Source organism: Camelus ferus, chromosome 14, assembly GCF_009834535.1.
Source record: "Camelus ferus isolate YT-003-E chromosome 14, BCGSAC_Cfer_1.0, whole genome shotgun sequence".
In the NCBI taxonomy this organism is placed as follows: Eukaryota; Metazoa; Chordata; class Mammalia; order Artiodactyla; family Camelidae; genus Camelus; species Camelus ferus.
In genome coordinates, this window is record NC_045709.1 from 39,065,300 (window position 1) to 39,091,081 (window position 25,782).

Genomic DNA, 25,782 nt, shown 5'->3' on the forward strand with positions numbered 1-25,782 from the left:
ACCTGGGTGGAACATTTTGTAAAAATGCTAGTTTCTATCCTAAATGTTCTGCCATGTAAAACTTCTAAAATTCAGAATATTTAAATAAGCAATAAGTAGAAAAACAAAATATTACTTTTTATTACAACTTTGTCCTTCTATGTGTCTTTTGATTAAATAACATTGAGTTGGAAGACTGAAGTGGGAATAAAACACACTAAAAATTGTTGCTTTTCTTGGTCAGTTTTAGTCTTATTTCCTAGGCTTTTAGTAAAATGGTGTACTTGTATGACTTGAAGAGGGTCCCAAGAAGAAATAAATATGTTGGCTTAGGAAATACAATTTCCAAAGAAACATCAGCAAAGAACAGAAGTGGTTCTAAAGTAAGAATTATAAAGTAAATTATTATAACAATTCTCATTAATTTCACAAAGAGCAAAATATACTCAAGAAATGGTATACACTCAGTCAAATAGTTGGATTGACATTGATATTTGAACTAATTTTGTATATTTCACGTAGAACAGCCTTACAACCTGGAAAGTTAAGTAAACAAAAACCTGCTCGTCACTCAGTCTGAATCGCCAGTCAGTACATTTCACTCAGAATAGACAATTAAGGAAAAATTCCCTGACAAAAGAAGAGCTAAATATTAGAATTTTAAAATACAATTCTATTTGTAAATGTACAAATCAGATGGATTCCCAAAATCAACATCTGAAGTCTTAAATTCTTGATTTTAAAGATAACCTAACATTTTAGATATTAAAGCATAATTTAGATTAAAAATTTAGCTTTTAAAACATAAAAATCCACGGGTAAATTTTTTTATAGTGACTTTTTTGTATCCAGTGCTTTCGTAGATGCTATGGAGAAAGAAACATGTCAAAAAAATTCCTCTAAGTATATACAATACATCGGGGGCAAAATTATCACAGAAGCAGTGAGTGACACAGCAGTGAGACGGGAGTTCAGAAGGAAGGATTACAAACATGTTTGAAGGTCAGGAAAGGTTCTGTGGAGTAAAATTGGAGAAGGAAAAGGCCCAAGGAAATGGGAATAGGGATAGAAAAAATAAACAAAAAAGCATTGTCTATTAAAAGAGAGATGTTCTGCAAAGATTATACTCAATAAGCAGTTAATAACAACTGAAGGATTATCAAGGATGTAGTCAGATTTTCAGTTATGTTTGGGTAGTGTAATTAAAAAAATTATTCTGATATGCTATGTAATATTTTACTTTTACTCTTTATACACTATGTATCTTTTTTTTTTTCTGTTGTACTTACCTATGTACAAGTTCTATTTTTACCTGGAAGTTGTAAGATCCTGGAAGGGAGTGACTGACAGTACTAGTCTATTTCCAAATCTTAAGAGCATGTGGGAAAGCTTACAAATAGTGGATACTCACTGGCTTCAGTTGAATGAATAAATAAATAGTTGTTAACAGACGAAGTATGTGTGGTCTTTAAGCAGAGTTAGAAGGACTGAATCTTTGGATAGTCTCGCTGTGAGGGAAAGGAGCCCACCAGGAAGGGCAGATACAAAGCTGGGAGGAGAAACAGGCTCCAGGAACGCCTTGAATTCAAAGTGGGATGTGGCATTCACAAAGATTGTCTTCTGTCCAAGTCCATAACATTGCATTCGTATCAGCCTTTATATTTATTTAAACTCTCCAAAGATAGAAACAAATAGTTCTTTATTCATAAATCAAGTGTATAATATAGTACTTTATTGGAAAGATGATAAATGATCAGTATGTGAAATCAGCATGGACTTTGAATGCATATAGAAGAAAGGAAAGTATTTTCCTTAAATTGATTTCCCTAGTATTGTAAATGTCGGCCCTCCTTGCTGTTCCAGAAAAGTTTAAAAGGCCTTAAAGTGGTAGTTAATTTCTTTCAAAGAAAAGTTAATCTCTTCTACTTATATAATATTGATAGAAAGATATCATGTGTTAGAAATAAATCCTAATGCTAAAAAGGGTTTTTTTTTTTTGAAGATCTCTTGGTTTAGCAGTCAAAATGCACTTTTAGTTCCATAGTTAATTTGTATTATTTATACTTTTGAGGAAACAAGATCTAAAAATCTGTCCTTAGTGATTTTACCTCATGGGAAATATGGTACGAATGAAAGACTTTAAAAAATCAGAAAATTTATGTACCCAAACCAAAATATGTGAAAAGAGTTGATGTTCTATATTTTAAAAAATATAAATCCTATTTATATTTTCTTGTATTTGCTGTTGCATGATAACAAATTTGAACATATGTGTGGTGAGGGGGGGTGGATCAGAATAATTAAAAATAAGTATGATAATTTAAAAGAGTCCTTCCTCCCTCCCTCCCTTCCTTCCTAATCCATGTAGGGGTAACTTCATTCTTCTTTTATGAGAGACCATCTGGAGGTCCCAACCTTAAGGTTAGACTCCTTCAAGCATGCTTTTACCACGTGACTCTACCCTCGCTTGGTCACAGCTAGCTGGACCAGGGATGGCAACTGATGGAGGAAGCTCCCAAAGAGAATCTGGGCAGAGCCAATCAAGTTCTCTCTCCCAGGAATTTGAATTTGGGACGTATAGAGGCTGAATCAAGCATTTGTGGAAACTGGACTTGTAAGTTTACATATTTCAGGGGTTCAAGGCGCTATGTTGACGGAGTCGGGACAGATTTTGTCTAATTAGAGACGGGGAAACCCGAATGAAAACTAGCAGCCCTCCACTTCCCATTTCTGTCTCTCAGGAGGCCTGGGAGTACTTCCCGCTCTTGAGGTTTGCAAGATATCCCAGACCTTCCAGTACATTCTCTTTCTGCTCATGCTCATTTCAGAGTTTCTGGTTTTTGAAACCAAACCACCCTGTAGTTATAGAACAATAAATTTAAGTGAAAAGCCACCTGAAAAATAAGAAGCCAGCGCTATGCAAGAGCAGCTGCAAAAGATTTAGGGGTCATTACAGATGACAGAGGTCAGGTTCAATGTAGCTAAATCTTCTTTCCTACGCTGGTAGCTTTCCTGCCGGGGAACCAATGAATCTTGAAACCTTTGTGTGAGTTGTACTCTTTGCTCTTATTCCTCCTGCTCAAACAGTCAGCAAGCTCTATTATTTTAATTTATAGATGATGAAACTGAAGCTCAGGGAGGAAGGTCATATGGCTCAAGGCCGTGGATCTGGTTTGCAGCAGATCCAGGGTTAGACGGCTTAGTTCCAGGACCTGCCCCATAGCTTTTCCTATCATCTCTTTGCTTCTATGGCCACGATGCCACAACAGAAGAAAACAAAAGGAAAAATTTGGTCTAACAGACACATTGAGAAAATCTTTCCTCTTACATATAAGCAATTTGGATACATTTCAGGGTCCAGTCTTTGGTCTTCTCTGTAAATGTTCATTAGCTGCTTAAGCTGGTCCAGTTGTATGGTTTTAAATATCCTCTAGACGCTCTTGACCCTCAAATTGTATTTCCAGCTCTCATCCCTCCCTCGGACTCCAGAGTTTTATTTCCTACTCTTTATGTGACATTTCCCCCTGGATGTTCAACAGTTATGTCAAACTTGACAAGTACACAGCCAAACTCTTGGTTTCTAGCCCCTAAACTAGGCTTCCATTATGTATCCTGTTTCAGAATAGGGTGCCTCCCTCCATCAGTCATTCAGACCCCAAACTGGGGAATTGTCCTTGACTTTCTCCCACATTCCACATCCAAACTACAGTCACAGCTTGTCAGCTCTGCCTCCAAAGTACACTCCAAACTGGACCATGTATCCCCACTCTACCACTCCTGCTGGCATCCAAGCCACCACCCCACCATTGACTTCTCCTGCCCTTGTATTGTTCTTATCATCACTCCTGCCAGAATAACGTACTACACACACACACACACACACACACGACTCATGTGACTTCACTCCTCAAGGATTCCAGTCATTTCAGATCACATGTAGAGAGAAGTCCCAAAGTCTAGAAGCCCTACATGGTGAGGTTCTGATTGCCTCTCTGCTCTGATTTCTTGCCTCAGATCTTCTCCTCCAATTATGCTTATCCACACTGGCCTGCTTGCTCTTCCTCCAAAACAGTAAAAATTTTCTTGCCTCAGGCTTTCATATCTGAGGATTCCTCTGCCTGGAAGTGTCTCCTCCATGTCTACATTGGCCACTTCATTCATGGTCCTGCTCAAAGGGCCCTCTCCAGGGGGCCTTTGATCTCTTCCTAGAGTAGCAGTTACATCCCTTCACCTTGATCTTCTTACACTGTCTTATTTCTTCCACAGCACTTCATGCTATGTGGTATTAAATCATACAGTTTTCATTCTTAGTTGTCCTTCTCTCCTATCAGGATTAAGCTTCAAAAGGCAGAAACAAGATTTTGTTCACTGAAGCACCCCTAGAACGTAGAATCACATCTGGCATCAGAGGTGCTAAATGAATACATATTGACTGTGTCTAAGCTTCCTAATATATAAAATTGTGTATTATTCTTAATTAACACATTTTTTCAAAATGTGACTTCAAATTTGGGAAGATGGCTGAGAGGTTTTAAAACGTGATATTTGACATCTTTAAAGTGTACAATTTGTTAAATTTGTTTATGAAAACAGGTTTAAAGTGTACAATATACATGTTTAAATGTACAAATGTCCGTTTCAAGGTGTACAGCTTGATTACTTTTGACTTATGTATGCTCCTGTGAAACATCCAGGACAGGGAAACAACAAAACTAAAATTATCCTTCACTCCCTGCCCCCCCAAATTTTCCTCAGATCCCCCCTTTTTAAAAATATTTATTTATGTCTTTTTACCTATATTCAGTTTACAGTGTTGCATCAATTTCTGGTGTACAGCATGTCTCAGTAACACATACATAGAGTTATATTTCAAGCCCCTTTGTAATATCTCCTTCCCGCCTCTCCTCAGCAGCCCCCTCACCCCATCCCCCAAAACCACTCGCCTCTTCCACTTACTACAGATTAGTTTCATTTTCTAGAATTTTACAGAAATGGAGCCATTCAATATGTATTCTTTTAATTTTTTTTACTCAGAATTATTTTGAGATTCATCCATATTGTTGCATGTATAAATAATTCCACTTTGTTGCTGAATAGCATTGCATTGTATCACGGAAACACAATTTCTTTATCCATTTCCCTTTGGTGGACATCAGGGTTCTCTCCAGTTTTGGCTGTAAGATATAAAGCTGCAGCAGTAAAATGTCATGTGAATGTTTTTATATGGATCTATATTTTCAGTTTCCTTCGGTGTGGAATAGGAGGAGTGGAGTGGCTGTCATATGGCATGGGTTAAACTTTATAAAAAAAATGGAAAATCTGTTTTCCAATGTGGTTGTACTATTTATATTCCCACTTGCGATTCCACATTCTTACCAACACTTGGGATTGTGTGTGAGTCCTTTTACTTTTGGACATTTTAATAGGCGTGGAGTGGCATTTCATGGTTTTTAACTTACACTTCTCTAATGACCAATGATGTTGAGTATTTCTTGTGTACTCCTTTGCTATCCTTCTATCATTTTGGTAAAGTACCTTCAATTTTTTGCCTGATTTTTCATTAAGATTTTTTTTCTTTTTATTGATTTTTGAGAAATCTTTATATAATATAAATAAAAGATCTTTGTAATTTTCAAATATTTTTTCCCAGTATGTGGCTTGAATTTTTATTCACTTAATATTATCTTACAAAGAGCAGAAGTTCTTAATTTTGATGAAGAAAATTATTTCCTTTTATAGATTGTGCTTTTGTTGGTATATCTAAGAAGTCTTTGCCTAATCCAAGGTTAGAAAGATTTTGTTCTATTTTCTTCTGGCAGTTTTACGGTTTTAGGTTTTATATTTAGGTCTATAATAAATTTTGAGTTAATTTCTGCACATGGTGTAAGGTATAGATTAAAGCTGGTATGTATATCCAACTCTTCCAGGAGCATTTGTTGAAAACACTGTTCTTCCCTCCACTAAACTGCCTTTTCATCTTTGTCAAAAATCAGTTAACTATATGTGTGTATACATATATATGTGTGTGTGTGTATATCTAGTATATATACACAGAATATGTATATATATTCACAGACTATATATAATATATATATACACAGAATATATACATATTCACAGAATATATATATATATATATATATTCTGTGTTTTCTATTCTGTCACTTTTATCTGTTTATCTAGCTTGATACCAACATCACACAGTCAGTCTCTTTCTACTAGATCTTTAAGTCAGGTAGTGTAAGTACTCCAACCTCACTCTTTTGCAAAATTGTTTTGGCTGTTTTACATCTTTTTCTTTTCTGTATTAATTTTAGAATCTGTTTGTTAATTTCTGCAAAAGCCTGTGGGGTTTTCATTTCAATTTCATTGAATGTACAGATTTAGGAAGAAGTGACTTCTTAGCAATGTTGTGTTTTCTAGTCCACAGGCATGCTATAGCACTCCATTTACGTCTTCTTTATTTTCTTTCAGCAATATTTTGCAATTTTCAGTATACAAGACTTGCACACTTCTGGTAGTTTTGTTAATACTTGGATAAAGAATACTGTTTATATTACACTGAAGAAAGTTTTGACTAAAATTTTTATTACATCATCTTTGCATCATCCATATCCGCCAAACACACACTTGTTATTTTGTTAATTGAATTTATTACATTCTGTCATGTTGAAGAACTCCTAAAAACAATTCTAACACAAATGTTTATACAAAATTACTTTGGAATTATGGAGAAAAGGGGGGCAATATAAGCAGTGGAAATGTTAAATAAAATATAATCACCTAGATAAATTTTAAGGAGCACTGGGATTTAAGACTATTAGGATTTTCAAGTAAATACATTTTAAATTCTATTTAAAATATATTACTTACTTTGAATTGTGTCTATCACTTTAGCCATAATCAGTACTAAAAAGAAGATTGCAAAATAGTTTTTTTTCCCATTTTCATGGCCTTACTAAAAATGGTTTATCACTTTCCTTGGTGAATTCCAATCTTATTTCAACAATAATAGAACAAGAGGAATTTTTTCTGACACTGGCAGGATGCCTTGGGGTTCTGACCAACTGTCATTACAGAGTACCAGCTCAGAGCAATAAAACAAATGCTCCATGGTAAGGATTTTTTAAGACACAATATTATCCTGTAATAAACTCTGAAACACTGGTATTTAAAATAGAAGTCTTTTCATGTCATTAACATTTTTTCTAAAAGATAGAAAGAAATACTATTTTACAATTAGTTCATTAAATTTCAGAACGTTTTTAGCACTTACTAGGTAAATCTAGAATGAATTATTTGGAGGAGTTCTGAGATGATGAAGCTTGACAAAATTAGGAGCTATTAAATTTCAATTTATAAAACAAGTATTACATAAAAATAAGAATTTTAATTTACTTTTTATGTTGTTCATTACTGGTGTATAGAAAGACAACGGATTTCTGAGTGTTGATCTTGTACCCTACAACTTCGCTGAATTTATTTATGAGCATCTTTCTTGCGGATTCTTTGGGACTTCCGATGCATAGGACCACATCATCTGCAATAGAGAGAGTTTTTTAATTTCTCCCTTTTTAATTTGGATGCCTTTAATTTATTTTTCTCACTTAATTGCCTTAACTGGAACTGCCAGTCATGTTCAATAACAGTAGTGAAAGCAGGCATGATTGTCTTGTTCCTGATCTTAGAGGAACGTTTCCACACCATTGAGTATGATGTTGTGTTATTCAGAACGCCCTTTTTCATACAGAGGAAGGTCCCTTCTATCCTTACTCTTCTGAGTGGTTTCATCATAAAAATATCTTAAACTTCATCAACTGCCTTTTCTACATCAGTTAAGATCAACATGTAGATTTTCCCCTCATTCTGTTTATGTGGTATATACATTGAGTCAATTGTATTTCATTCACTACCAATGAACAACGTAAAAATAAAAAGAAAAATAAAATCCCACTTAAAATAACATCCAATAGGATAAAATACTTAGAAGGAAACCTATTCAAGGAGGTGAAAGACTTGGACACTGAAAAGTAAAAAACAACGCTGAACACAATGAAGATGACAAGATAAATGGGAAGACACCTTGTGTTTGTGATCAGAAGACTTAATATTGTTAAAATGTCAATATTACTTAAAGTGATCTACCGAGTCACTGCAATTCCTATCAATATCCTAAAAGCCTTTTTTTTTATGAACTGAAAAAGCATATCCTCAAAGTCATATGAACCTGCAAGAAGTTCTAAATAATCAAAATAATCTTGAAAAAGAAGAACACATTTGGAAGACTCACACTTCCTGATTTCAAAACGCTACGAAGCTACAGTCATTAACATGGTGCGATACTGGCGTATGTTAGACATACTGAACAATGGACAGGAATTTGCAAGTCTAGAAAAAAAAATCCTCACATGTATGATCAAATTATTTCTTGACAAGAGTGCCAAGTCCTTTCAACAGGGAAAGAGTAGTCTCTTTAACAGATGATGCTGGGAAAACTGGATTTCTACATGCAAAAGAATGATGTTACACCCCCTACCTCACACAAAAAATATTAACTCAAAATGGATCAATGACCTAAATATAAAATCTAAAACTATAAAACCCTTAGAAGAAAACTTAGGAGAAAAATCTTCGTGGCCTTAAATTTGACAATGGATTCTTAAATATGATATCAAAAGAACAGGCAACAACAACAACAAAATAAATAGATAAATTGGAATTTATCAATATTAAAACGTTTTGTGCGTCAAAGAACAATACCAAGAGAGTAAAGAGACAGCCTGCAGATTGGAATAAAATATTGAAAAAATATATCTGCTAAGGTTTTAATATCTAGAATATACATATATATATAAATATATAAAAATATATATCTAGAATATATAAATATAAATTCTTTATGAACACCTACAACTCAACAACAAAAATCAAGCACTCAAATTTAAAAAGTGAGCAAAGGACTTGAATAGATATTTCTCCAAAGAAGACATACAATAAACACATCAAAATCATAAGTTATTGTTATTTATTGCAGCATTGTTCATAAAAACCAAAAATTGGAAACAGTCCAAAGTGTCCATTAATAGATTGACACTTGGGCTATATGCATATAACCCTAAGAAAGAAGGAAGTTTTGATACATGCTGCAACATGGATGAACCTTAAAAACATTACTTTCAGTGAAATGAGATAAGAAAGGATGAATATTTTATGATTCCACTTATATGCCATATCTAGAATAGGGAAATGTATAGGAAAAGTGGATTAGAGGTCACCATGGGTGGAGAGAGTAGAGAATGGGTAGTTATTGCTAAATGGTTACAGAGATCTGTTTGAAGAAGTAAAAGATTTGGAAATAGGTAGTGGTAATGGTGGTACAACATTGTGAATTAATGCCATTGAATCGTATACCTTAAAATCTCTAAAATGAAAAATTTTATGTTATATCTGTTGTACCATAATAAAAACCCATTTTCCTGGTAGCTTATCTTTCAGTAAATTAATCACTTAGAATTAAGGTTTTCTTTGTAAGATATTTTTATGCTAAGCTAATTTATTGACACAGATCATCCTTTGTGACGTTATGCTTGACCGAGAAATGTATGTGAGAACGATTCTTTTCTAATAACTTACTATATGAAGATGATCTTTCTGGTTAATACCAGATACTTAATAGGAGTGATTTAAAAAGGTACAACTTTGTGATTACTTAGTGGAATTCATTGTTTAAAAGAATAGAGGCTTTTAATCTGTATAAATGAGTTTATTTGAGGGCTTTATTGCAAAGGCAGAACAGGGACATTCACAATGTGACACAAAGATAAATAGGTCTCTTATAAAGAATCATTCTTTCCTTAAATAAACATTGTATAATATTTTTCAGCATGTGAATACAGTGATTCCAGAAAGTGAATTAATCCATTTTTATTAGCACTGTCCTATTACACTGTGATACACACACACACACGTGTGTGTGTGTGTGTGTGTGTGTGTGTGAAGTTTTACTAGATTTTAATTTTGGATTTCCCTATAAATTGTAGTCTTTTGCACTGTTTGCTTGAGAAGCTGAACCCAAACTCAGAGAATTATTTATTCCTGTTTGTGATCATTTGTAGTTACTTTCATGGAAATAGCCGACAGGATTTACTTCAGTCAGTTTTTCAAGGACTTGCCATCCTTTATGTAAATAAATTTTATTATATTTTAAAAATTGTACATATAACAGTTTATTTTCATGTACACAAAACTAAATGTAAATTACTTAATTAAATAGAAGGAATATTTTAGGTTGAGTTCAAAAAAGAAAACACAAATTTAAAAAATCACAAATATCATACATAAGTAATGTGTTGAATCTACATTGAAGATTGTGAAAGCACTAGACTCTGTTAGAGACGCAGGTGTAACATGATGCAACTCGCATTTAAAGTTAGAAGACCTCAGTCTCTAAGGATCTGAGTCTGGCTCTGATACTTTGGGCAAGTCACTTAATCTTATTTTTGTCAAGTGCACCATAGACACAATGAAAACCCCTCTTCCCACTGGAATGTGAAGCAATGTGCTATTTGCGAACATGTTTTGCGAGATGCAAGATTTGAATGAACTATCCTCGTATGTTTCAGACGTTCCTATGACCAGATTCTCATTGTCTTTTTAGTATATGTATTAAGTAATGGAAAGCACATCAAAGTTAGGTATATTCGAGGTGAAGTAACTATTTTCACTGGTAGAATGCCAGCTACACTTCTGGGATAATAGCTACAAATTCTCTCTTGTTCTCATATGTATCATTGTTTAGTAGACAATGTGTTCCTTTCGAACACTTCATAGGTCAGGAAACTGAGGCTAAATGAATCTGAGTGACTTTTCCAAGGTAAACAGATGGTAGAAAAACTAGATGTGAAAATCATCTTTCTCTCTTAGTTTTATGGTTTGGGGATTAGCAATGTCTAATCATAGCTGGAAAAGGGAACTTACAGGAGAGAGTATTTCCCTCCTAATATTTTGTCTTTCTCCAGAAGAGTGCACTGACGACTGTTAAGAAATAGTCTCATTTTTAAGACTGAGAGTAATGTTGGAATTAAAGAGATAAACATTTCAAAGGCAGTTCTTGGCAGGGGGTGGGGGGAGGCGATGCTATTCATTATAGTGTTAACAAGAAAATAAACTGAAAGCAAAAAGTTTAAAAATATACAAAGGTGTCTGTCAAAATATTGTAAAACACAAAAAGATGCAAAATGTCAAATAATTAAACATCAAATAATATGAGAGATATTTCAAATTCTAGAACTGTATTTTTGCTAAGTGGTTAGTTTAGTTTGCATATATATCATGGTGAACGTTTAAAATAAATATATTAGAACTGTATTTTGTATAAAGTCAGCCAAACTTTGAGTTCTGTAGATACTTGGTAACAATTTGAGACCCTTTAAAATTGAAGTTTTCATGTGATGAGACTTGAGGTTGAAACGAATTCACTCACTAGAAGCACCCACTGAAATCAGCATTATCATGATCACTCCATCCAACAATAAAATAACCAAATGGACATTTATTTTCCAAAGAAGACATACAAATGACCAGCAGGGACATGAAAATATACTCAGCATCACTATTGATCAGGGAAATGCAAATCAAAACCACAGTGAGATGTCACCTTAACACACCTGTTAGCATGGCTATCGTCAGAAAGACAAGGAATGGTAAATGCTGGTAAGGATACGAGAAAAGGGAGCCCTTGTGCACTACTGGTGAGAATGGAAATGGAACAGCCACTATGGAAAACAGTATGGAGGTTCCTCAAAATATTAAAAATAGAACTACCCTATGATCTAGCCATTCCTCTTCTGGGTATATATCCCAAAGAAATGACAACAGGAGCTCCAGGAGTTATTTGTACTCCCATGCTCATTGCAGCGTTATTTACAATAGCCAAGATACAGAATCAACGTAACTGTCCATCAGCAGATGAATGGTAAAGAAGATGTACTTAGACACATACACACACTCTCACTCACAGTGGAGTATTATCCTACCATAAGAAAGAAGGAAATCCTACCATTTGTAACAACAGGGACGGACACTTTGGAGGCATTATGCTAAGAGAAAAATGCCAGACAGAGAAAGACAAATAATGCATGGTATCTCTTATATGTAGAATCTGAAAAAAAAATTACAAATTTAAGAACAGAGAGTAGGAAAGTGGCTGCCAGGGCTTAGGTGTGTGGCAAGTAGGGTGAGGTTGATAAAAGGGTATAAACTTTCAGCCACAAGATGAATAAGGAATGAGGATCTAATGTAAAACATGGTGACTAGAGTTGATAAACCTCTTCTGTAAAATTGAAATTTACTCAGTAGAGCTTAAATATTTTCAACGACAACAACAACAAAAGGATAAATATGTGAAGCGATGAATGTGTTAATTAACTAGATTGGAGAAAACCTTTCACAGTGTAGACATCTATCAAATCATCACTATGTATACTTTAATTATCTTACAATTTTATTTCTCAATTATACTTCAACAAAGCTGGAAAATAAAAAAAAAAAGGAAAATGCAATTGATGTTTACTTAAGCATAGTAGTACTCTTTGCCATAACTTGGGTACGTTGCATATTTCTAAATAAAGAAATTGAAAGAATATATCAAACTTTATGAAGCAGTTGTGCAGTTTAGCATGTGTGTGCATGCTTGAGCATATGGGTATTTAATTTTCTTAAGGAGAAAAGCAATTCTCTTTCAAAGCATTAAAGTATGCAGGCTAGTCACCCCAGACCTAAACAATTGGGATGTTTGTAGTAAAACTTGCGCAGCAGATTTCTAGAAATGTTTTATTCATTTGAAAAATGATTATATGTGTTTTGAGAGGACAGGGTATGTATGCACTGTTGGAAATGTTGGACTTCAGCAACCTTAAATTGGTGCTGACACATTTATTCATATGCCTGATCAGTCCATTCAATCCCTATATAAAAATTTAAATGGCTGATAATTTTGATACATTGGCACGGTGTATATTTAGATGTACAACTGCTTTCACATTTAAAATAAATTACTCATTTAAAATAAATTAGTTAAATTCAGTATGTAGTGCATTCATCCAGGAAAAAGCCAAACCAGTTATCCGGTGTTACGTATTAAAGTACCTAAGGATACATCAACTGTACTGACTTTAAAAAAAAAAAAAAATCCTGTTATCATTCCGAATTTACAATAAAGGAACTAATTTTTACCGTTTGCAACTTGCCTCGTGGATTTTCTTGGGATGAAAGCCCAAAGATCAAACACGTTCCCTCACACCGAGTTATTCTAGAAACAACGCTCCCAGGCACCCTCCTGCCACGTTTCTTTGCCAGAGGAAACAAATGTCTGTTGCTTTCATGCAGCCAACGCTGAATTCTGACACGGAGGCAAAATGATACAAAGCCAACCAATGCCAGAAGAATAATGCAGGAAGCTCACCTCAAACTGAGAGCTCACAGTCAAGCAGTGGCAACTGGAAAAGCTGCCTCTAATCTTGATTTTGATCACTTGTTTTCCATAAACGAACATTATGAATAAGTGACACGTGACTGTCAACCATAATGTCTATTTTGAGTTTTCACGTCTCCTCCTTTTTCTTTTAGTTGTTATCCTGTATTCAAATAGCTTCGATAGTGTCCCAGACTGGTAAATTCTGTTTTTGTGGATGGGGGGTTTTGGCCAACCAGCTCTTCATTACTGCCCAAAGTTCAACGATCATGGAATTAATCATCAACATACAAATTTAACATCTTTTTACGGTGCTGGCTAAATTTCAGGTATTGTGCTAAGGACTCTGCATTTATTACCCCTTTTAATTTTCCCAACAAACCTATGAAGTATTATCATCTTTGTTGAGCAGATGAGATTGAAAGTGAAAAAAAATAAGTTTTCGCATAACTCGTAACCAATAAATGGAAGAGCTCTTCCTCAAACCCAGGCATATCCAAGGCTGAAGGCTGATCCTGACCATTATGTTCCACTGCATCCTAATAAAAGAAATGGCAATTTGTCACTCGAAGGCTCTAAGGAAGGTCTACTCTAGCACTAAATATTGGAGGACAAGAATTCTTGTGTTTCACCTTAAATATTCTACAGGGTACTTCATTGGAATGATATGAATTTTGTTGTTTACAAACTACAGGCTGATTACCGCAAACAGCTCCTATTAGGTGGAGAAAATCCTGAAGCCCCAAAGTGGCTTTCTTCTCAGGAGAACCTGAGTTCTCACCAGCCACCCACATCCCCACTTCACTGCCTCTGAAGACACGACTCTGGCGTCCTCGTTCAGAAAAGGTTTTGTGCCGCCTTCTACTGGTTTAGAATATGCCATTCTGTGTCTAAATAGATTACTTCTTTGGGGCAGAAGATTCGAAGTGTGGTATCTATGTGCTGAGCATCAGCTAAGCAAACCGCTGCTAAGGGAAGCAACAGGTGAGTCAGCTTGTGTAGTACAATACCCGCCATCCACTTGGTGCTTTGAGACATGAAGGTATTAGCTCTTGTAATACAAAATTAGATTCTGTAGTCTTTTCAGATCAAAGTAAGTGAACATAGTCAAAAGGCTGAACAATGAAATCTATGGGGGAAAGCTAAAAATGTAGAGTTATATAAAATTAGAGAAAGCTGTTAATGCAAGGCCTTAGCTTATAAATAATTATTTCAAGGAGGGCAGAATAAGAGGTTTTATATAGTAATAGTATAATAAGAATGTAGGTATCGCAGTAAAGGAAAAACTGGTCAATTGTAAAGGGAATTGGGTTCTGAAAGGAGTTTATGAAATTTCCAATACGGAGATCTAAAAAATAGTAAGATGTTACAGAATCATTTCTGCTGAACAGTTTAATTGCTTAAGGCAAGGAACTAGACCGTGTCACTTGAAGTTGCTGAATTTATGCTTTGAGATCTGATTATTCATAATCATAGAAAGGCCATATAAGTCAGTGGTACATTATTGATACAGTGTTCAAATCAGCATTATTTCTAGAAAACATTTCACTACTGGTTAAAATAAATTTAGGCATACTTTCCTTAGTACTGCTTTTATGTTATCTCTAAAGTAGAATATTTTTCATTTGCTTAATAAATATTAGCCTATTGAGCAAAGTAGTTTTAAGAAAAATTTCCAGTCAAGTTAAACAAAGAAATGACAGTATTTCCTTTTCCATTTTCCAAAGGTACTTAACATTTTGAGGAATGTGTGCAAAATCTAGAATGTTCCAGCCCGCATTCCAAGAAATTCTTTGGCAGTGATAAAATTATGGACCTCAGGCACCAAATACCTCAGTAAAAATGCTGTGTACCACTCTTCATGTAGACATGTGAATGTTTTTGAACTGTATTCATTTTGTCAGAGCCCAGATACTTTGAAATGGTCATAAACAATATTTAACCCAGGCAAACGTGTCAAAAGGCATTATTTTTTAAAGTGGTTTAGTGAGATTAGAGAGAGATATTATAGAGAGAGAACATATAGATAGACAATATAGGTATACATATGTATATATATTCATTTGGACACACATACACATAATTTTAATTATAATTTGGGTAGATGTTCCTGTGCAAAAAAGCTATTTCTCTGTCTTTCTTTTGTCATACCTGGAAGTCAATGATTAAAGGTGGTTTTATGAATGTTGAAATGAACTTACATTCTTGCTAATGGTAAATTTTGGCGCTTATGACAACAGGAATATTGGAAAGTCATGATTTGAGGAAATTAGAAACGATTAGAATATTAAAAATATTATTTTAAAGATGGAAAATTTGAAAAATTTCCACCCCCTCTTAAAAAAAAAACAACCCATGGTATTATTGAGCCCTGAGAACATCAGGGTGCTTAGGATTCTTCTCTTTACGTGTGAATGAGTGAGATGGGCATCGTAGGGCCCTGTACCACTTCCATCTGGATGATTCTTTGCCTCTGTTTCTTTTCTGAACTCTTATCTTTACCCATAAAGGGGAGCCATACCCCCTAGATGGTTATTCCAGTTGCTCAGGGTTCACTGGTTAGTAGAAAGTCATGCTCAGGAAGAGTTAGAAATGCTTTTGTCAAAAACACGATACTGACCATTTGGGCAGAGCTTTCACACTGGACAACTTGCTGTAACATATCTCATAGAGCAACATCCCACATGCTGTGTGGTTAGGGTTAGGCTTAAGCAAATGACTGAAGGAGGGGTTGGCATTTGGTTCTCATTAAATGACTTTCATATCTTCAGGCAGTGAGGAGAGGCCGTGTAATGTGTATCAGAAGAGGGCTGGTGGTGTGCCCGTCTTGGGTTCTCAGAAGAAAGCTTATTGCTGTAAATCCCACAGTGAATACCAGTGAGTGAAATGCCAGGGATTATGCGCAGCCCTTGCTCCTGCAAGAGGGATGTTTTTTCAGGAGTGTGGAAGCTTTGAACATGCTATAAACGGGATACTTGGATCAAAGTAAATGGTCTTGTAAATTTTACCTTGTGCAAAAGGGAAAAAAGAGAGTGATTGTCGAGTTTTGGATGGCCAAGAATTGACTCTGGATTGTTATCAGGTCTTTGGGACTGGAATTGATGGTAAAATAAAAACTAGCTGACATACCTAGATAGGAAAAAAGTTTGAATTCCAGCAATAGGTATGAGATGGGAAACTTGAACCAGAGCTGATATTCTGTCGTTTAGATTTTTCTTCCCTTTCTCCCCTCTTCCCTGATGGCACACATCATTTGAATACATATTTATCTACAGTTAAATGGCAAAGAAAAAGAAGAAAGTTAATTGATAAGCATTCAGAAAACATGCAGTGGGGAGGGTGGGGATGGTTTCTGTTACTGGAATGACCACATGGTTATATCAGTGCCAAAACCAAACCCTGACATTTTTATAGGACCCAACAATAAGACGGATCCAAACAATTATAAGATGGAAATCCACTGAAAGGACCCGTCTGAACTTGGTACCCATTACTGCCATCACCCTTTGTTTCTTATCTGATTTCTCTTTCACTTCATTTTTAATACCTTGTGACTTTTCATTCATTTCCCAGGCATTTCTGACCCCCTCTACCTGTTCCACTGCAAATTTTTTAGTATCATATGTACCATTCCTCTCTGGCTTTTCAAAAAAAATTTTTTTTCAAGATCATTTATCTGATCGATCATGTGTTAATATGGCAATGAAATAAAGAACAACGTCCAGCTCATGTAAGCATTAAGTAATTTTGAGGGAGTGAATACACAGAGCAGTCTGCTAATCTAACATATAAACATTTTATATTAATATGTGTTCCCTTGGATACCGTAGCTTAATCTGAGATTTTTAAGTAGAGGAGAGGAAGATTTTTCTGAACTGTAGGGTGTCTGCAGAAAGTGAAATCACATGAGGTCAGCCACCTTCCCACTGATGTCTGTGTCTAGGACATCTGCGTACCCTCATTTACCCTAGGAATGAGGAAGTAGCTACAGGAGGGACTTTTGTTTCACAGAAAGAGTAAGTGAAAGTCTGATGATGAGTCTAGAGAAGTATTCAAACAGACTGCTAAGGAAAACAGAATCAGAATCTTTTTTCAAGCTCTTTCTAATTGACCTGTTACTGATGATTTTATGCAACCTTGGAGGCAAAGCAAAGAAGAGGTGAGGGACTGTAGGATATTACATGTTTGAGTGCTGGAGTTCATTCAGAACAGTTAATAGACACAAATCATAAAGTTACTCTTAGAGTTTTCTTGGGGCCGTGTATGTTTATAATTAAGTTATTGTCACTTTAATTTTTGAGTGTTTGTTTAATGTATCTTGGACCATACATTAGAAATTTTTCAACGCTGTGAAAAGGAAAATTTGCCACAGCCTAATCTGAAAGAAGTTTTACTTTGTAAAAGGTTAAAAATTGCAGCGAGTCCTACTTCGTATGTAGTATGAAATTTAAAGATTAAATTAAAAGCAGATAATGAAAATTCCACAAACAGCTGAGACAATATTCTTGTCTGAATGCCTTGAAATTTTACATCCTGAGAAGTAAATTTGCTTGAATTACAGTGTAAGTTATCATTACATAAGGCAAACTAATTTTCCCTTCTCAAACACTCTAAAAAATCCTCAATATGGAGAATATTTAAATTTCCAGCAAGTTAAAAAACATATGAATGAGTCATTAGCTGTTTCAAACTTGGAAACCAAAATAGGCATTGCATCCTATCTGCCTGCATCAATTTAGTATAAATTATGAAAAGAGCAGAGAATGTGCCTGCCTTACTGACCATTGTATCCTGCAAGTTGCTGAGTATCTTTCGTACTGTGATGCTCATCTAATATCCATAAATAAATACCCATAAACTGTGTCTGATATTGGAATTTGATAGGACCACAAAAGCATGCTTAGGCCTCATGTATCTGGCTTTCGGCAGGGGGTTAGAGGGGTGGAGACTTTCTCCTTAGCACTGCTGTAGTGCCCAGTCTCACATATGCAAAGCAACATAGCTTGTTGGTGCTGAATGATGGACTAGTGTTTGGGGATAGGAATTTAGTACTGAGAGTTACTGAGAGAGATGGGAAGAAAGGTAAGGAGTGAAGAGGGAAGGAATTAATCCTACGCATTTCATAGCTTAGACTCTTGTTTTAAAAAGTATTTTTATTGACGTATAGTCAATTTACAACGCTGTGTCAATTTCTAGTGTACAGAACAATACTTCAGTCATATAGGAACATACATACATTCATTTTCATATTATAATTAAATTATTGCACAGCATAAGTTACTATAAGATATTGAATATAGTTACCTGTGCTGTACAGTATAAACTTGTTGTTTACCTATTTTATTTGTATTAGTATCTGAAAATCTTGAGCTCCCAATTTATCCCTTCCCACCTCCTTCCCCAACCGGTAACCATGTTTGTTTTCTGTGTCTGTGAGTGTGTTTGTTTTGTAAATAAGATCATCTGTCTTTTTTTTTAGATTCCACATATAAGTGATTTCATATGGTATTTTTCTTTCTCTTTCTGGCTTACTTCACTTAGAATGACAATCTCCAGGTCCATCCATATTGCTGCAAATGGCATTATTTCATTGTTTTTAATAGCTGAATAGTATTCCATTGTATAAATATACCACCTCTTCTTTATCCAGTCAGCTGTCAATGAACATTTAGGCTGTTTCCATGACTTGGCTATTGTAAATAGTGCTGCCATGAACATTGGAGTGCAGGTGTATTTCTGAATTAGGGTTTCCTCTGGATATATGCCCAGAAGTGGGATTGCTGGGTCATATAGCAAGTCTATTCCTAGTCTTTTGAGGAATCTCCATGCTGTTTCCCACAGTGGCTGCACCAAACTACATTCCCACTAACAGTATTGGAGGGTTCCCTTTTCTCCACACCCTCTCCAGCATTTGTTGTTCATGGACTTTTGAATGATGGCCATTCTGACTGGTATGAGGTGATACCTCATTGTAGTTTTAATTTGCATTTCTCTAATAATTAGCGATATTGAGCATTTTTTTTTCATGTGCCTATTGGCCATTTGTAAGTCTTCATTTGAGAATTTCTTGTTTAGGTCTTCTGCTCATTATTGGATTGGGCTGTTTGTTTGCTTTTTTTTTCTTAAGTTGTATGAGCTGTTTATATATTCTGGAAATTAAGCCCTTGTCAGTGTCATCTTTTGGAAATATTTTCTCCCATTCCATAGGTTGTCTTTTTGTTTTGCTTATGGTTTCATTTGCTGTGCAAAAGCTTGTAAGTTTAATTAGGTCTCATTTGTTTATTTTTGCTTTAATTTCTATTGCTTGGGCAGATTGCCCTAGGAGAACATTGCTGAGATGTATGTGAGACATTGTTTTGCCTATGTTTTCTTCTAAGAGGTTTATAGTGTTTTGTCTTATGTTTAAGTCTTTAAGCCATTTTGAGTCTATTTTTGTGTATGGTGTAAGGGAGTGTTCTAACTTCATTGATTTACATGCAGCTGCCCAGTTTTCCCAACACCATTTGCTGAAGAGACTGTCTTTACTCCATTGTATGTTCTTGCCTCCTTTGTCAAAGATTAATTGACCAAAAGTTTGTGGGTTTATTTCTGGGCTTTCTATTCTGTCCATTGATCCATATGTCTGTTTTGGTACCAATACCATGCTGCTTTGATTACTGTAGCTCTATAGTATTGTCTGAAGTCTGGGAGGGTTATTCCTCCAGCTTCATTCTTTTTCTTCAAGCCTAGACTCTTTCTTTCTATCTTCCTATCACATTTAATGCCTAGCACTTGATAGGTACACTACAATATTTTTGAAACATTGGTTGAACTTTTAAAACATTTTCACATCATTGACAATCAAAATAGATTTTATTTTCTCCTTCCTCTCAGAGATGGAAGAGCTGAGTTTAAAAGTATACAGAGCTTATGTAAAGTTATACAGTCAGCGAGTGGCAGAACATGACTCAAGATGAGATTTGTCTGATCCTCAAACCTTCTTTCTGAACCAAGGAAGGCAGACTATTTGTATAAGAAACAGAGGAAATATGGCAGTTGAAAGATTAAAAGATGCATGGTCATGCAATTACTGAACAGGAAGGACCCTTAACTGTATGTAATTGAATTGCCTTATTTTAAAGATGAGAAAATAAATCGAGGAACAGGTTAATAAGGATTGAGTCAAACATAAAATAACAGAATATGTTCATATTTTAAATGATCACAAATTCTATAGAAGGCTGAGATTCTTTGTTGACCTCTACAATTACGTTTTTGAAAATAGGTTTTACGTTTACTGGGTAAATTGATATTCATTATTCTTATTAGCCTTGATATTTTGATCCTCTAATCAGAAACCAAGATGGAAAGATTTAGAAAAGTTCTCAAGGTCATCACTGTCAAAAATGTGGTCTTGGATACCATTCTTTGAAATGTACTCATACATATTTTTCATCTAGTATGTGGTCAAATTTTGTTAAGTTTCTATGTATGCTTTTTAAAAAGTGGACATTTTATATTTGTGGAATTCAGGATTTTACAATTATTGAGATCATTTGTATCCTTGTTGACCTTTTTTTCCTACATATTTCATCATCATCTAAGAGATATAGTGACACGTTCCTATTTTTCCTTGTAATTCCTCATGATTTTTAAAAACATTTATGGTTTTAGGTACTCACAAGTTCAAAATTGTTACATGTTCTCAGTGGACTCTTTAACTCATTTTGTAATACCCCTCTTTTCCTTTCTAGTGTTTTGCATCTAAATTCAATATTAAGTACTGATTTACTTTTCATACTAGTCAGCAATAGATATGCACTATCAATCACAAACCTCATGTCATTCTTTACATCTGGAAAATTCTCAACATTCTTAAAATACTATTTTCTACCAATCAATTATTTCTCTCCTATTAAACATATTGTGGCAATTCTAATCTGTTTTCTGTTTAAAATTTTTTTCATTAAAAAATATTTGCTGTATCTTATAGGAGCTGCTCATTTATTGTTTTATATCTTAGACTGTTTTCTCTTTGAAGATAAATTTAGCTGTATGCATTTAATTTTGTTTTCATTTTAATAATTACACTTTATTATGGCCTGGTTTTCTGAGAGAGTGTTTTTGGCCACATCCTCTTCGTTTATATATGTCTATTTTTTGTTTCACAATTTATCATTCTTTTTATAATAGATATTATTACTTTTACACTTTGGGGTCATAACTTCCATTTTTTAAATACAGTTTCTAATTACTCTTACCTTCCATTTTGGCATTGAATTCATTTTTCAACTGGTCATTTTTCTTTTAGTTTTCCTTTGTCATTGGGGATATTCTTTTGGGGGATTTATGTTGAATTTAGTATTCTCTCTGCTTCAGGTCCAATGATAGGTTTCCAACTGTTCACTGAGGACTTCTTCCCTTGCAGAGTTGGTAAGAGAGAGATTAATTTGGACCAAATACAGTCCAGGTGGCTTTTTATGCTTTCTTCAGGTATATTTACGGGTGTGGAAGCTGAAATTCCCATCCACTGGGCAGCTTGTTCAGGCTTCCCAGAAACAGTGAGGTTCTTTGGCTGCAGGTGTAAAACAGTGGGTCTGCCTACATTCCTTCACCAAGCTCGTGGTCTTTGTTCTCCTCACTGCCCCCATAAGGAACCCTTCTTGCTTTTTATTTTTATTTTTATTGAAGTATTGTTGACTTAAGTATTATATTAGTTTCAGATATACAGCATAGTGATTCAATATTTTTATAGATGACGTACCAAGTCATGACATTACTGTATTTTCTGTGCTGTACATTACATCCATATGGCTTATGTATTTTATAACTGGTAGGTTTTACCTCCTAGTCCCCTTCACCTATTTTGCACATTCCTCCCACCCTCTTCCCTCTGGCACGCTCTAGTATTCTTTCTGCATCTGTGAGTCCATTTCAGTTTTGTCATATTTGCTCATTTGTTTTGGTGTTTAGATTCCACATATACGTGAAAATCTACAGTATTTGTCTTTCTCTGAGTTATTTCACTGAATGAAATAACTCTTATTGCTTTTGGATCAAAATGCTAATCAGTTAGAGCTTAATGTCACACAGTTCTCACCACTCTGGGTGTTTTGTTCCTTTTCTGATCCATAGAGTACCGCTTCCTTTTTCAGCATCACTGCATTTGGTATTTATTATTTATTTTATTTTATAACTGCTGTGCTGTGTTTGAGGTGGATGTGGAAGTTCAAAGCATCAATTTAAAACACTATTTTATAAGAATAGTTTACCAAAAGTTTCACATAATTCTCTATACTACTGCCAATATTATATTTCTAACAATCAGGTTCAATTTTATCTCTGCTCTGTCTAAACACTTTCACTAGCTCTCTTATCTGAAGACACAAGTTAGTATGTTTTGTGCAGCATTTAAGTTCCCTGACATCCCCAAGGAGGACCTAATCTATTTGTTCAATCACTTCCTATTACACCTCTCTCCTTAGCCACAAAAAACTTTATTATCTAACCATGTCCAACTGTCAAAATCATATGCATCTTTCAGTCCAAATATTTCATCTGAATAAAAACCCTTGCAAGGTCACTGGAATTAAATAATATCCATACTTTTATTGAACATTTTCTATATTCTGCATTTTATTAAAAACCATTGTATTACTTTCCATCATGGGATTATAACATCCTTCATATTAAAAGCTATGATGTATTTGTGTAAACATTTTATATAATAACTGTAGGTCAACTGGCCAAATTAATAGATGTTGTAATACTGAATTGGGTCATAGATTAGAAATTGGCAGAGCTGATTCCAAACATCCATCACTGGAGAATATTTACTATCCATATTTTGTGAAGGGTTGATTTTTGAGTAATTGAGACTCATGTAATCGTAGCAATGGAAGCTTGTACTTACATAGAGCGTCTCATGTACCAGACTCTGTGTAAGCACTTAACATATGATAACTTATTTAATCCATGCAACCACCCTTTAAGGCAGGTGGTATTAGTGTCCTCATTTTACAGATGAAGAAATAGGCATGGAGAGTGGTAGTGCACAGATAAGTTTTTTCTGAAGTTAAATAGCTAGTCAGTTGCAGGCTGAGGTTTGCACAGAGGCAGTCTGTCTCCTGGGTCTAGGCTCTTAGCCACCATATTCTACCGCCTCTCAATACGCATATGTCACCTCTTAATGGACGAAACAAGTGACTGGTGGAAAGATCACTTCACATGGCTTTCAACAAACAAACCAAACCACGACGTGATGGATGACTTGATTGATTGTGTATTCCATGGAGAGCCGCAGTTAATGGTTTTACCCTGCCATGATAATTTCAACTCTATAGATGTGACATGAGCTCTCTTCTTTCTCTTATAAATATCTGCGGTTGCATGACTTAAGAATATTACTTTCCTCAGCTACCTTCTTCTGTGGAACAAAGATGCTTCAAACACAGGGGCTAACTTAAAAATCTGGGTAGAAGAATATGGAAAATAAGTTAATGGTTCCGATCCTTCTAAACTCTATGTATAACTATATACAAATGATGAGAAAGGCTTTATTTTGTGGAAGGTCACTTCCCATCTTTTCAGACTGGAGGAGAGAGGAGAATCAGATATTAAAGATCAAAATTATTTAATAAGGTCTATAATATTTTCTGTTACACATTTAATATTTGCATAACATTTGTTGGGGCTTGTTGCTTGCATGAATATATGCTTCTAGAGACTGATCAGCTTTTCAACACTAAAGGTAGCCTGATGTATTTTGAGAGTCCTGGGTGAGCTTTTCCTGTTTTAGTTTGACTTGTGAAAAGCGTCATCATCCGTTGATCCATTGCTGAAGGTAGATAAAAAAATAATCCCCAACTTCCTTCTACAGTGAGTAGCGAGAAGAATTACAATGGCCTGGCATTTGCTAAATGTTTTCAGAAGTAAACCACACACGAGTACGACATTTACTCTTGTCTTAATATTGATAGAAAGATTACCAAAGGAAGGTCACAGATGAAGTGACCTTTTAGGTAGACTGGTGCTCTAAACCCATTCGTTAATATTACAGGACAGAGATGAGACTTGTCAATGCAGTGAATCTTCTCACATCTATGCGTTTAATAACTAGTCATACTCTTTGGTGATTTTCCTCAGGGCTAGATTTACCACTCTTATTTATGAACAACTTTCTTCATAAACTTTATCCAAATTATTATTTAGTAGATTATTATTATATAGTAGATTAAGAATCTGGGAGCAGGATATACCCTCTAATTATAATTGTAGCCGAGCAGACTCATTCACTCAGAATTATGATGACGAGTTCTGTCTCTAAGCGTAAACCAACCTACTTGTTTGACTGATTTTCTTTTGACTGAAGGGAGCTCACTGTTATTGAATTGGCCAAACATTTGAACCCAAACTGTCAATAATTCTTTGCTGTTGGAATAGTTGATGTTTCCCATGGAACACTCTTGTGTACTGCTTTGCTTTTAGGTAAGAGAAGTTTAATTATAGTTTTGTCCTAAATTCTCTGTTCTTTTCAAAATAACTCCTCTACCATTAGGGAGATTATTCCAAGCATGTTTTAAAGATCTGCCTTTAATCACTAAAGGGATGATCTTTTCCAGTTATATGTAAGCAGCAATAAAATATGTTTCTAGTACATTTTCTTTCTTAAAATTAAATTTTTCCCTGTATGACACATTCTTTCTAAGCTGAATTCTGAGGTCATTCTCTTCTCTCTCTGAAGAGCCACTGTTCTGGTCTCTTTTCATTTTAAGATGTCATATGGCATCACCTTTAACCTCAACAGGGAAGCAGACAAGGGCAAAGCAAACACAAAATATGGAAGCCCAGGGTTTGAGAAAATATGAGTTGTATTACTGTCTTTGGCCTATAGGTCCTCGCTTCTTTGCTAAAAGGCACCAGAAAATGTTGGTGGATTTTTGGCCCTTTTATTGAGAAGGGGAGGGTCATTAAATTATCTAACTTCTCTCTAGAATGGGTTAGCTCCTGAACAATCCAATGTAGGCTGTTTAAATGTCCATTTATTTAAAGTGAAGAGTTTAAAAATAGGGGATTTTTCAGTTTGGTGATTCTCACATCACTATGACTGACCATCCCCGGACCAGAATGGGAAGGGGGTCTCCCATGGGGCATTTCATCCCAACATCAGTGAACAGTTCATCAAATCAATCAATATGTGTGACCGCCTATATGCAATGAAAACACTCACAGTCTAGTGTACTTGGTGAATAACACTGCATAATAATTGATGATGCTAATGGTATCTAATAGGTCCAGAGAGAAGCGTGAAAGGAGAGGGGTGATTGGAAGTCTCCTGGAGCAGGTAATACCTG

The 25,782-nt window shown here is 35.0% G+C and overlaps 1 protein-coding gene across 4 annotated transcripts in view; it reads right to left on the reverse strand.

Moving 5' to 3' along the window:
- Positions 1–25,782, reverse strand: part of GPC5 (glypican 5) — a 1,150,604-nt gene that overhangs the window by 37,298 nt on the left and 1,087,524 nt on the right. The window contains exon 8 of one of the 4 annotated variants that reach the window (XM_032496787.1): positions 7,378–7,519. The exons of 2 other annotated variants lie outside the window; for them this stretch is intronic. In XM_032496787.1, coding sequence (XP_032352678.1) covers positions 7,378–7,519 — 142 coding nt within the window. Of the gene's footprint in view, positions 1–6,545; positions 7,520–25,782 lie in introns of those variants that run through there. One more of the 4 variants, XM_032496788.1, reaches the window with a different exon arrangement.